At 43.6% G+C, this 13,889-nt stretch overlaps 1 protein-coding gene across 1 annotated transcript; it reads left to right on the plus strand.

Moving 5' to 3' along the window:
* Window positions 1–624: 624 nt before the first annotated feature.
* Window positions 625–2,340, plus strand: LOC146369419 (ubiquitin carboxyl-terminal hydrolase 37-like). The gene is made up of 8 exons (XM_084911039.1): window positions 625–728; window positions 821–944; window positions 1,034–1,185; window positions 1,268–1,368; window positions 1,507–1,581; window positions 1,731–1,840; window positions 1,940–1,997; window positions 2,165–2,340. Exons 1-8 carry the CDS (start codon window positions 625–627, stop codon window positions 2,338–2,340), a joined length of 900 nt encoding a protein of 299 aa, XP_084767165.1.
* The last annotated feature ends 11,549 nt before the right edge of the window (window positions 2,341–13,889 follow it).

Here is a 13,889-nt window from a genome sequence, read left to right on the forward strand (position 1 = left end):
ATGCCCTGAGGACAAAACTACAGACATTCCCAGGTAAGTGCTTTTAATATTTTGGCAGATTGCTTATCAAAATAAACATTAGATGGTTGAATGCTGTTCTCCAGAGAGACAATGTTTGCTTGTTGTCTTGTTGTGCTTGCTCTGCATCCCTGACTCCTTTCTGCATCCAGCAGCACCCATAAGGAAGGTGGTGAAAGTTCCCACCAGGTTAAAAACACCACTGAAAATGGTGAGCCATCAGACCTGAGTTGGGACACTTTGATTATGGAGTTTCTGGCACAAGAGCATGTATGGGAGCAGGTGGTTGACATGTAAGAGAAAAACGTCAAAATGTTTAAGCTTCAAAGCTCATGCATACATGCACATACACTGCTTAGCGTCTTGACATCTTTCCTAATTGTGTGTTCGTGTTTTTACCTTTTTGCAATAGTGTAGTGAAACATTTGAACGATGGAAAAATAACGGAAAATAAAATTCAGACTGTGGACCACTTCGGGTGAATACACGTGGTGCACGAGGACCAAAGCTCACTTTGTCAAAATGGAGAAAATGAATTATTTTACACTGATACTGTAAACTTTGTGTATGTGTGGCAGGTTTCCAAACACTGCAAACACCTGCTACATGAACTCCTGCCTGCAGAGCCTCCTCAACACTGATGAGTTCATTAGAGACATCAGCCGTCAGGAGACTTTGTGGAGAGCAGTCCCAGAAGCTCAGCTCTTAAGGTGCGCTACGTCAACCTTCTACTTTCTTCAAAAAGCTGAAGAGCAAAGATATCTAACACCAGAAATGTCTGTTTACCCTTTCCTTTTTACAGAAGGCTCATTGACATCAGGGACTGTCATAATTCAAGAGATTATGGCCTTAAAAAACACCGCCTAAAATCTTTTAAGGAGGCATTCAGCAAACACGTTCCTGAATACAAAGGCAGTGCACAGAAAGTACGTCAGCTATTTGGACATTTTGTTTTTTTGCTTTACTTTCTAATGTTTATGTTCTGTTTTAAATCTCCTCTGTGTTTTTCTTTCAGGATGCTCATGAATTCCTAACATTGTTCCTCAATGAGGTCAAAAGCCTCTCGCCTCACCTGAAGAGGAAAGCAGCTCTCCTGGGCCGAAGTTATACCTGCCCAGTAGAAGACCATCGTGTTTTCAAAATGGAAAACATGAGGACATGCAAGAGGTAAGCCTGTCTTTCAGAAACACAGGGCTGATTGCAACATTTTCATATACCTCTTTAACTACGTTACTCCTTAAATGTGTAGCTGCGGTCACCAATCATCACACCAAGAGGAATTCACTAGCTTGTCTCTTGACCTGGTTCCAGAGGGGTCTGTTAAGGACATGTTAGAGACATACTTGAAGGTAAGATCAGAAATTCCAGTAGAGATATACTATCACTGATCTTAACACACCTTTTTTGTTAGTGTGTGTGTGTGTGTGTGCATATGTTGTGATTTTTTTTCTACCATAAAGCCTGTTTTTTCTGTGCTGTTGTTCAGGAACAAAAAAATAGAATTTCTCTGTGATTGTGGAGGGACGACCTCGGAAGTGAAGCCGTCTTTTGATACACTGCCAAGGTGAGTAAGGTCACATCAGAATTGATCGACTGACCTGGTTTCCAAACTGTGTGCAATAAACACCAGAGTTTTTAAGACAACACTTGAGCAGTCATTTTCTCCCATCTTTGGTTTGTGTTTGACACTCATTCTTCTTGTTTTGTACCTTGGGTTCTCATTTTGCACCTCAAGAGGTTTGGCTTTACAAAACCCTGCAAGCTTCAGAAGGTGAATGACCCCGTCAGGCTGCAGAGGGACTTGGTGGTGCCATCCAAACAGGTAAAAACAGACTGCAGAACATCTCAGAGATTCAGCTTAATTATCGCACTGATGTGAGACTTTATGAAACGAACACTCTTTGGATTTGTTCCTTCTCAGGGTGATGGCTGTTACAGTCTTATAAGCATCATTAGTCACTATGGAGGCACAGAATCAGGTAAAACAACTGACTTGTTACAAACAGAAAATGATTTAACAGAACTTGCTAATTTTCAGTGAAGGACTCACACACAAGAGGTTTTGATGTTCTAAGAAGCACTAAGTCCAAATCATGAATCAGTTGCCTTTTAGAAGTTGGATTCATTTGTCTTAATGTGATCTCAGGACACTACATCTGTAATTCCGTGCATCCTGATGCGAGTCTGCAGGCTACATCAGATCCTTGGCTCACCTATAATGATGCACAGGTGCTCCACACAACCGGATCTGCAGTTTTTGAGGAACAGCAGCACTCAGCCTACATCCTGTTTTACAAGAGAAACGTAAGAAGCTCATCCTGAAGTGAGATAATTTTTAAATGTCCTATTACCTTGTTAATCAGTTTTGTTTTCATTCTAAAACAGAATGTGGATGCAAGTTACAGCCATCAACATGCTGAAAAGGAAGGAGCAACAGTCGTCTCAGACAAATTTTAGGTAAGTATTGCCCTTAGGAGGAAGGGTCCTCCCAGAGAGCCTGGCTCCTCCCAAGATTTCTTCCTCCAGGAGGGAGTTCTCTTTCAAACATTCGTTTCGGTGTCTCACTATGGGGAACGCTCTCTCAGCGTTGTCCTCAGAAGCCTCTATATCATTACTCCAGCCAGTATTGGCTGGCAGTCGTGACGCTTGCGTCAGGGAGGGGCCACCCTCCTCCCTATAAAAGGGTGTGACGCAGCGTCACCCGTCATTCAATTTCCTCTTCTCGCTTCTTAGAAACCTCATCTCTCCTGACTGTGAACGTGAGTGCTAGCTTAACTGTCCACACGAGCAAGCTAACACCTTGGTCACGGGGCGCTAGCACGGCTCGCGTTTCGAGTTGCCTGCTCTTCACCACAGAGCCAGGTCGGAGAGTGTGTTAGCTGTCACCACGCATCTAGCACAACAGTTAGCTGACCAAGCTACCACACTAGCCACCACACTAGCTAGGTCATACTAGCTCACCATAGCTACCCGACCGAGAGAAGAAAAGAAAAAAGATCAGCGTTAGCCGTCCAGCCATTCCAAGCTAGCTACACCAAGCTTCCTTAATATGGCAGACTGCAAACCGCTGCCCAGAATTTGCCCCTGCGGTTGCAAAATCTCAGGTTCAGATACACATGACGCGTGTGTGATGTGCCTCGGGCTGCAACACGCCCAAGCGGCTATTTCCACACCGGGTATATGCGAACACTGTGCTCGCTTCACCCTAAAAAGCCTTCGCCGAAGGCTAGCCCGCCAGGCTAGCCTGTCGAAGGAGGACCCAATGCTGTCTCCAATCGGCCCACCGATGGAGCACTCTGAGTCCGCCACACCAGGCACCAGCTGGGGCGACGAGATGGATATCGTCCTCCCGCTGGTGGATGATGCCGAGGTCAGCTGCGAAGCTATGTTTGATTCCCTCAAGGCTAATGACGAGCTACTCAGCGAATCCTCTGAGGGAGCGTCGGAACATCTCGTCTCGGACGAGGATGACGACGTTTTCTTTGCCCCCTCTGGTCGGAATTCTGCGACACAAGGGGCCGATTGTGATAACCCCGGCACACAGTCCCGCGGCATGGAGCTATTTGACGTTGCAAAACGGGCAGCTGAAAATCTTGCAATCCCATGGCCCGCGGTGACAACGGAGACCTCCACCTCACGATACGAGGGTAAAAGGCTCCCCAAAGCAAAGCGCACTACTAAGCAGGTACTGCCGCTTTTCCCCGAATGCGTGGACGAGGTCACACGCTGCTGGGCAAAGCCATTTTCGTCACCCAACCCCGTGCAGGGAGCGGCGGCGTTTGACTGCGCTGGAATGAAAGAGAAGGGCATCTACCAAATTCCCACAGTGGAGAATCTGGTGGCTTCTCATCTCCACCCAAACCAGAAACTTTCCATGTCATCTGGTCCGTCCCTGCCCTCCAAGGCCGAACGCCTGCAGTCCTCCCTGGCTGACAAGGCGTATAAATCGGTTGCCATGACCGCGAGGGCATTGAACGCCTCATCGCTCCTGCTAGCCTACTCGGCGGAGCTCCAGGACCAGGCTGCTGCGAACCCGGATGCTAGCGACCTGTGGGAAGAGCTGGGCGTAGTTACGGACCAGTGTCTCCACCTCACTAGAGCAGCAGTACAAGCGGCGGGCAGGGCCCTCAGCATCATCGTCCTACAGGAGAGGGCAAGATGGCTGAACTTGTCGGGGCTTTCGGACAGAGAAAAACGTGACATTCTGGACAAAAGCATCGACCCCGCTGGGCTTTTCGGGACCGCCGTTGCCACCATGCAAAGACGGTGGAGAAAAAGAAAGAGGGAGAGGCCCTGCAGCTGTGTCTCCCTAGGAAGACCCAGGCTATGCCTCCACCCAGTCGCCGCACGTTCGCTCAGGTCACCAGCCGTCCCGCCGGCGTTTAAAATCCCTCGCCGCCCAGCCCCGCAGGTCGCGGCCCAGGGTCCCCTAGGATCGCAGAACCCTAAGACCCACTGGCCCAAGAAACACATCCCGCTTGCTGCCGCTCAGGGTGCCCCACCACCAGCCAGACCGCAAGAAGAAGCGGACTGCCTAACATCCCCCACGGGGAGATCAGAGCCGGACCAGCCCGGGCTCCAAATTCACTCCAGGGCTCAGTTCCGGAGCCCGTTCGGAGAAGAGTGTTCTGCCTCCACCTTTCAGCGCCTGGGACTCGAGTTGGATCCCACAGAGCGCATTTCAACAAAGAGACGACGAGACACTGTTCAGCTGAATCAAGCATGTCTGTCTCACAAAACACACTGTTTATTAAAAACTCACCCGTTGCATCCAGGCATGTTGCCAAGGGCACGGGAAAAATGTGTGAAAAACACAGAAAGTATGTTGAAAAACATAATGCCCCCATGCACCCAGACACCACCGGGGTTGATTCCCTCAGTGGTGTCCGGCCCCATAAGCGCTGGTCAAGCGCGGGCCGCCCGCGCATGCGCAGTCGGGTCTGGCCCGAAGGACCAGTTTCCGCCACAAGAGGGAGCCAGGGCTCCGTCTACTGTGGAGTGCCTGTCTTTGGGGCCGCTGTCAGCAAGAATAGAGAGATGGCGAGCTCTCGCTGCGCCAGAATGGGTTGTGAGGACATTAGAGCGAGGCTATCGTTTGCAATTCGCAACCACCCCTCCCAGATTTCACAAAGTGATTTTCTCTCTTGCAAAAGGCGAATCAGCCAGTATCCTGCAAGAAGAAATAACTACCTTGCTATCAAAGGGAGCAGAACGAGAAATACCCCAGGAGCAGAGCCAATGCGGCTTTTACTCAAAGTATTTTCTCGTGCCCAAGAAGGGAGGGGGACTGCGTCCGATACTGGACCTACGGGCTCTGAATCAGCATCTGAGGTCATACAAATTCAGGATGTTGACGACCACCACTCTGCTGCATGTAGTGCGCCCAGACGATTGGTTTACATCAATAGACCTGAAGGACGCATATTTTCACATCCCTATTTACCCGCCTCACAGAAAATTCCTGCGCTTTGCGTTTCAGGGCAGAATGTACGAGTACCAGGTCCTGCCGTTTGGTCTCTCACTGAGCCCTCGGGTATTTGTGAAATGCACAGAGGCAGCCATAGCCCCACTGAAGAGGCGGGGCATCCGCATAGCAACATACATAGACGATTGGCTACTGCTATCAGAGTCAGAAATAATGGGAAGAGAGCACACCAGGTTGACAGTGGATCATCTGATGGCTCTGGGTTTCACCATAAACTACCAAAAGAGTGTCCTGCAGCCAGCTCAGGCCATCTCTTTCATAGGAATAGCTCTAAACTCCGCCTCGTACAGAGCGTGTCTCTCTGTGGACAGAGTAAAAAAAATGCTATCACATGCCGGCATTTTTCAGTTGGGAAGATATCTCCCATTCAGAAAATGCCTGCAGATGCTGGGATTAATGGCGTCTTCACTGGCAGTCATTCCACTAGGCAGACTGCATATGAGGGAATTTCAGCGATGGGTTGCATCACTGAGACTGAATCGAAAGCGCCATACCCACCGCTATATCAGAGTGACAGCAGACTGCTGCAGCACTCCACTGTTGGAGAAATCCCACATTTCTCGCTCAGGGGGTGTCACTGGGGGCTGTCACAGCCAGAAAGGTGGTGACCACGGACGCGAGTCTCACGGGTTGGGGTGCCACTCACGAGGGCAGAGCAGTGAGCGGCAGCTGGGACTCACAACAGAGGGGTGCTCACATAAATTGGCTAGAATTGCTAGCAGCATTTCTAGCACTGAGACACTTCCTTCCCCTGTTGAGAAACCACCATGTTCTGATCAGAACAGACAACACCACTGTTGTGGCGTACATCAACAGACAGGGCGGGTTACGTTCCTGTCCTTTGCACATGCTGGCTCGCAGACTGATCATGTGGAGCAGCATCAATCTGTTGTCACTGAGAGCTACTCACATTCCAGGAGCTCTGAACTTAGGAGCAGACTTAATGTCCAAGGGAAACCCGCAGTAACGGGGACTGGACCCTGCACCCACATGTGGTGACCCAAATCTGGACCCGCTTTGGCCAGCCACAGGTCGATCTGTTTGCCTCGAGGGAGAACGCTCAGTGTCCACTGTATTTCTCCCTGAGGGACCAGGAGGCTCCGCTAGGGGTAGACGCATTAGCTCACAACTGGCCACATGCTCTGCTTTATGCGTTCCCTCCGCTGGCCTTAATTTCTCCCACTCTAACCAGAGTGAGAGAGAGAGGGCTAACAATGATATTGATCGCCCCAAGGTGGATGAGGTCCCATTGGTTAGCGGAGATTATGCCCCTCTTGTGGAGCGAACCTTGGCCGCTCCCTCTCCGACGAGACCTAGTCTCCCAAGCCAGGGGGGAGATTTTTCACCCTCACCCCGAGCGCCTCGCCCTGTGGGCTTGGCCAGTGAGAGGTTGAATCTGAGTACGGCAGGACTCCCCCAGGGTGTTATAGCCACTATTCAGAGTGCTAGAGCCCCCTCCACAAGATCATTGTATGAGAACAAGTGGAGGGTATTTGAGGAATGGTGTGGAAAGTCTCACACTCTCTCCTTTCAGTGCTCTGTGACAACAATTCTCTCCTTTCTCCAAGAACTGTTAGATAAAGGAAAGGCCTTTTCCACAATTAAAGTATATCTAGCAGCCATTTCAGCCTGCCATGTGGGCTTCGTGGATGGCCCGGTGAGCCATCACCCGCTAGTCTGCCGTTTCATGAAAGGGGCACGACGGCTCCACCCAGTGTCTAAACCTCTCGTTCCCACGTGGGATTTATCCCTGGTGCTGGGGGCAGTTTCACAGCCACCATTTGAACCACTAAACCAGGTGGAAATAAAAATCCTGTCTTTAAAGACTGCATTGCTCCTGGCTCTCGCATCTGCGAAGCGTGTCAGTGATATTCATGCGCTGTCAATACACAAAGAGTGCACCCGATTCATGCGGGATAACTCTAGAGTCACACTCAGGCCAAATCCGGCCTTTGTGCCCAAAAATCCTTATCTCCAATGCACCCCATTGGAGCTGGAAGCTTTTTGCCCTCCTCCTTTCTCCTCCCCTGAACAGGAGCGCCTACATGCTCTCTGTCCAGTTAGGGCTTTATGTACCTATATAGAGAGAACGAAGGCTTTCAGGAGGTCGGATCAGCTGTTTGTTTCCTGGGCTAAACCACATCTTGGCAAGCCCGTTAGCAAACAACGCATTTCCCACTGGATTGTTGAGGCGATCCAATTGGCTTATTCCAGCACGGGTCTGCCCCCCCCGGAGGGACTTCGTGCTCATTCTGCCAGAGGGATGGCAACCTCTTGGGCCCTTTTAAGGGGTGTCTCTATAGAAGAGATATGTGCAGCTGCAAGCTGGGCTTCACCTTTGACCTTTGCAAGGTTTTACAGGTTGGATGTCACTGCACCGTCTCTAGCCCACACTGTGTTAAGTGTGGGTCCCCACGAGACCTCCTAAATTGGCAGTCAGTCGTTCAGATGGGCTTATCTGGCAATACGGGAGTCTGCATATCCCCATAGTGAGACACCGAAACGAATGTTTGAAAGAGAACTTGAGGTTACTCTATTCCGTAACCCCTGTTCTCTGATAACATGAGTGAGGTGTCTCACCAGATCACCCTCCTTGCACGAAGCGAGGAAGAGGTGAGCTTATCTTGAATGATGGGTGACGCTGCGTCACACCCTTTTATAGGGAGGAGGGTGGCCCCTCCCTGACGCAAGCGTCACGACTGCCAGCCAATACTGGCTGGAGTAATGATATAGAGGCTTCTGAGGACAACGCTGAGGAGAGTGTTCCGCCATAGTGAGACACCTCACTCATGTTATCAGAGAACAGGGGTTACGGAATAGAGTAACCTCAAGTTTTTTCTTGCCACCGTCGCCTCACATTCACTGGTCTCATCATCAGAGACATTGTTAACCTCCTAAGACCTGAACTCTTTCAGTTCACGCATTTTTAATTTCTCTGTGCCATTTGGGTTGATTGGGACCTGATGAATGGTCTAGACAACGCAAAATGTGATATATGGAGGCCAGGTCCTAGGAGGTTAAACCAAAGTCTACTAGTGGTGCACCACTACTAGAGATAGTCCTTTTCAGGACCAGTGTTTGGCTTGCTCTCTGGGAACAACAAAAAATTAAACAAATAAATTAATAATAAAATAAAATAAAGAAATCATTTATTTATTTATTTAATTTTATTAAAATTAACATAACAACAAAAACAAAAATATCTAATAAAAAATAATAAAAGTATTCAACTGTGTTTTGTGAAATTTGTAATGAGTCTCAGTTAAGTTGATGTCACAGAAGTTTCTGAATCAAGCATTTAGATTGTTCAACAAACAGATTTACTCAGGTAAAGATGGTAAGCTGGAGCACTGTTACTCTTCTAGTTCAGTTTAAGTTTTCAGACAAATATTCCCTCATTCAGTTGCAGCTTTTAAATAAATTATTTAGCTGCAAGTAGCAAAGTCCAAAAGTGACAACATTTCCACTGCACTCTCTCCAGAAATGGCATATAGAACATTTGATCAAATTAGACATTTATCCTTGGATAATTGACAACCCTGTAGGGTAAAAATCTTTGATTGTACCTTTTTTAAACATTTTAACATGTTACTGTCTCCTGCTGCATGTTTCCTGTTTTGGCTGAACTTCATCAGCTCAAAAAACACACCGTGCTGTGGTTTACTAAAAGAACTCATGTACAGGACACACTGAAAGCACATTTACAACGTTTAATTAACAAAGTCAAGATCAGTTAACAACAGCTGAACGAAAGCTTTACTTTTTCTCATTGGTAAAATGGTCCGATGAGGTCCATGCCAATGTGCTCAAATGGGACCTCCATTAAGGGCAGTAAGGGGCATAAAGGCACTTTTGGAACTGGACGCACACCATCGGTGCACATCCAAACAGATTCCTGGCCAGTAAAATCTGGCAATTATTGGCTCCAGAGTCTTATCTTATTAGTGATGGGATTTCTGGCTCTTTTTAGAGAACCAGATCTTTTGGCTTGACTCACTAAAAAGATCCGGATCTTTCGGCTCCCAACCAGCTCTTCAGGTTGTTTTGTTGCTTTAATTAATTTATTATTAACAACAATATAAAATTATGCACAAAAGGAATTACTAATGTAAAAAAAAAAACAACCTGTGGTTTTATTTATATATGTTTATTTATTGTTTCACAAATGGTACAGCAGTAATTCATTTCCTATACACAACCTTCCTTTCAATTAAAGTAACACGGTTTCCATGCATGAAAAGGAGCAGGAAGAAGAATAAATTCCTTCGGGATTAATAAAGTATTCTGATTCTGATTATTGACACCTGCCCCCTATCTGTGATAATACAAGCAGGCAACCAAAATTACACTCTGACAATAAGCGCACATAACAAAACAAACCAAACCAAACAGAACAATATACTCATCAATGAGCAATACCACTAAATATCAAACTAAAAGTATAATTTTTTCTACAATTAAATTCTGTTATTTTCAACTTCTTCATATTGGTTTATCATTTTATTATTATAGCAGATTTTAAATTGAGAAACATTTGTACAACACTTAAGATGATCATTGAGAGAATTCCAGTTTCTTATGACCTATGACTGTTGGACACATTTGCCTTTGTGTGGTTCGAGCAAACCGATGCTTAAAATAAAACTTCCTTCTGCCGTCCCCATTTTCTGAACACAATACAAATAAACTTTGTAACTTAAGAGGTAGTGTTTTATGTTTTGCCCTAAACATAATAATTAATGTCTGTAATTTCACTATATCTTCAAGTTTTTAATAAGTTTGATTTTATAAACAAACTATTAGCATGTTCTCTATATTTAACATTATGCATAATTCGACGCGCTCTCTTCTGTAATAAATATAATGGTTTCATATTAGTCACACATGTATTCCCCCATACTTCAACACAATAGCTCAGATAGGGTAGAAACAATGAAAAATATAATATTCTCATTGTCTTGTAATCTAATATATATCTCACATTACCCAGGATATAAATACTTTTAGCCAACTTTTTTTTTTAACATGTTCAATATGAGATTTCCATGTAATTCACTATTACACCCAGAAAACAGAATTCTGTCACTCTTTCAATTAATACTCCCTCTATAGATAATACTATCTCTTCCTCCCTTACACGGTTTCCGAATATTATAAACATTGTTTTTTCCAAATTTAGCGATAACTTATTTACATCAAACCATTTTTTAATTTTTTTCATTTCAATAACCATAATTTTAGCCAATTCTTTCAAGTTTTCTCCGGAACAATAAAAATTTGTATCGTCTGCAAACAAAACAAAATTTAACATTTTTGACACATCACAAATGTCGTTTATATATAAATTAAAAAGTTTTGGTCCTAGAACAGAACCTTGAGGGACCCCACATTCTATTTTCATTCTATCAGATGAATTGCCTAAACACTGCACATACTGAAACCTATTATCTAAATAACTGCTTAACCAGTTCAATACTAATCCTCTCACACCATAAGTACTTAAATTAGAAATCAAGATGGAGTGTTGCAGAGTGTCAAAAGCTTTTTTAAAATCAATGAATACCCTATAGTATATTTATTATGTGTTGCTGATGAAATGCCTTCAATAGTATTCATTAATGCTATTGCTGTTGATCTGTTCCATCGCAATCCGTAATGACTTTCACTTAACAGTTGATGTTTTTCAATGAAACTATCAAATCTTTGTGCAAAGAGTTTTTCAAGCACTTTAGAAAACTGTGATAGCAATGATACTGGTCTATAATTATTAAAACTATGTCTCCTGATTTATAAAGGGGGATAACTTTTGCCACTGCCATTCAGTCAGGAAATACACCCGTATAAAATGAGAGATTAAAAATATAACAGAGAGGTTTGTCTGTGAAGGTTCTCAGTCATCCAGGTCATCGTAGTCAAAGGAGCTTGCAAAGAAAAGCGTCTGGACTTCTTTAAGATTACTTGAAGACGTTTCACCTCTCATCCGAGAAGCTTCTTCAGTTCTAAGGTCAAATGGTGGAGAGTCCCAGATATAAACCTAGTGGACATAGAAGCCATCTATGTCCACTGTGAGCGACCATCTTTGAACAGAGGCGGGGGTTTACGACACCAACTCTCTGCCATCTATAATCCAGTTTTGAGATCCCTTCCCAGACGCCTTAACGCCCACTCACATCCTGGGCCATCTGACCTCAGGAATTCGCATGATAAGGTGGGGCCAGGTTTCACAATGAACACACCCGAAACTCTGGCTGATTGGGACCCACACCCAGTTTCACACCTTGGCTCAGGCGATTAGAAGATCATCAGGGGGTCCTTTTGTCCCTCTGTGGGGGGATACTCCCACTAGGTTTATATCTGGGACTCTCCACCATTTGACCTTAGAACTGAAGAAGCTTCTCGGATGAGAGGTGAAACGTCTTCAAGTAATCTTAAAGAAGTCCAGACGCTTTTCTTTGCAAGCTCCTTTGACAACAGAGAGGTTTGATTATACAATCCAAGATCTTTTTTACGATGACCATGTCTAACCCATCACAGTCAGTGGATGCCTTGTTTTTAGATTTTGCTACAATAGCTATGATTTCTTTTTCAGTGATTTCCCCTAAAAACATAGACTGTACCACTCTGCTATCTCCTTTCCATTCGTCATTCCATTCTGAATCATCCTGTTTTCTAATTAAGTTTGCCAGGTTAGGCCAAATATTTACAAAAAAAGAATTAAATGCATTTACCACTTCATTCATATCACTTATGGCCTTATTTTTCTTATTAAAGTAAGTAGGTAAATTTAAGGGTGTATATTTATTACCCAATAAGTTTTTTAAGATATTCCATGTACCCTTAATATTTTTTTTGTTGTTGTAAAATGACTTATTATAATATTCTTTCTTAGCCTTTCTGATAATTAATACTAACTTATTTTATAAACTTTATATTTCATTTCAGCAGGCTTTGTTCTAAGTTTTATATAATCTCTATATAGTTTATTTTTCTTTTTACATGCATTTTCTAGTCCTTTTGTTATCCATGGTTTACCAGTAGTTTCCTTTTTCTTTTGCTTATATAATACCAGTGGACAGTGATTTTCATACAAAACCAAAATAAGTATTTAAGAATGCCTCATATGCCCCAGGGCAGCTGTGGCTACAACTGTAGCTTGCCTCCACCAGTGTGTGAATGTGAGAGTGAATGAATAGTGGCATTGTAAAGCGCTTTGGGTGCCTTGAAAAGTGCTATATAAATCCAATCCATTATTATTATTATTATTATTATTATTATTATTGACATTATTTACATGAACCTCATTCCAATCTTTCATAAGATCTTGCTTGAACTTATTTATTGCATCATCATTTCTAATTCTTATATATCTGTCCACACACACTTCCTCCTTTCGTGTCATTTTATAATCTAAAATAACAAAAACAGGTAAATGATCACTTATGTCATTTATGACAAGACCACTTATAATGTTGCTTTCCAAGCAATTAATGAAAATATGATCAATTACAGTAGCTGACTTTTCAGTTATTCTACTAGCTTTAGTAATCAGAGGGTAAAAAAAATAACTCAAAAAAATCTGATGATGCCTTATGATTGGACATTTAAAAAAAATCAATATTATCATCACCGCAAATACAGAATGTCTTATTTCCCTTTACCTTGCTCAATAAATCTTCTACTACGTCTGTGAATGTTTCTATCAGTGTCCCAGGCCTCCTATACATACAACTAACAATTATATTACTCCTTCTTTCCATTTCTATTTCTACTGTCACACACTCCATTAAATCATCAATAGCCACAGACATGTATTCAACCTGTTTACATTTCAAATCACTATCAACAAACTATATATAAATATATACGGTGGCCCCTAGAGACGAAGCACGTACAAATTCCAAAAAGCACGTACAAACTCCAAAACACATTTCTAGTGTTCACTGACCTTCCAAAGCAGAGCTACCTAGATCACTTAAATTACACAATTGAAAGCATATGTGTATTGTTTGTCTATTTATACACAGGCATTCATATATATTCAAATAATTAAAAAAAAATGTTCATTTACGTGTTACTACCACACACCAAATCCCTTGTGTTTTGGAGTTTGAACGTGCTTCGGAGTTTGTATGTGCTATGGAGTTTTTACGAGTTATGGAGTTTTTACGTGATTTGGAGATTGTACTCATTTTGGAGTTTGTACGTGCTATGGAGTTTTTACGTGATTTGGAGATTGTACGCGTTTTGGAGTTTGTATGTGCTTTGTCTCTAGGGGCCACCGTAAATATACTTTTATTTATTCACTCCACATAAAATGTAATAAATAAATCATATAATACAAAAACAAACTTTAACTTTTAACTATTTAAATTTTCAGCTTTTTCCT

The sequence above is a fragment of the Perissodus microlepis genome, chromosome 17, assembly GCF_051167445.1.
Source record: "Perissodus microlepis isolate ML-2025 ecotype Zambia chromosome 17, ASM5116744v1, whole genome shotgun sequence".
NCBI lineage: Eukaryota > Metazoa > Chordata > Actinopteri > Cichliformes > Cichlidae > Perissodus > Perissodus microlepis.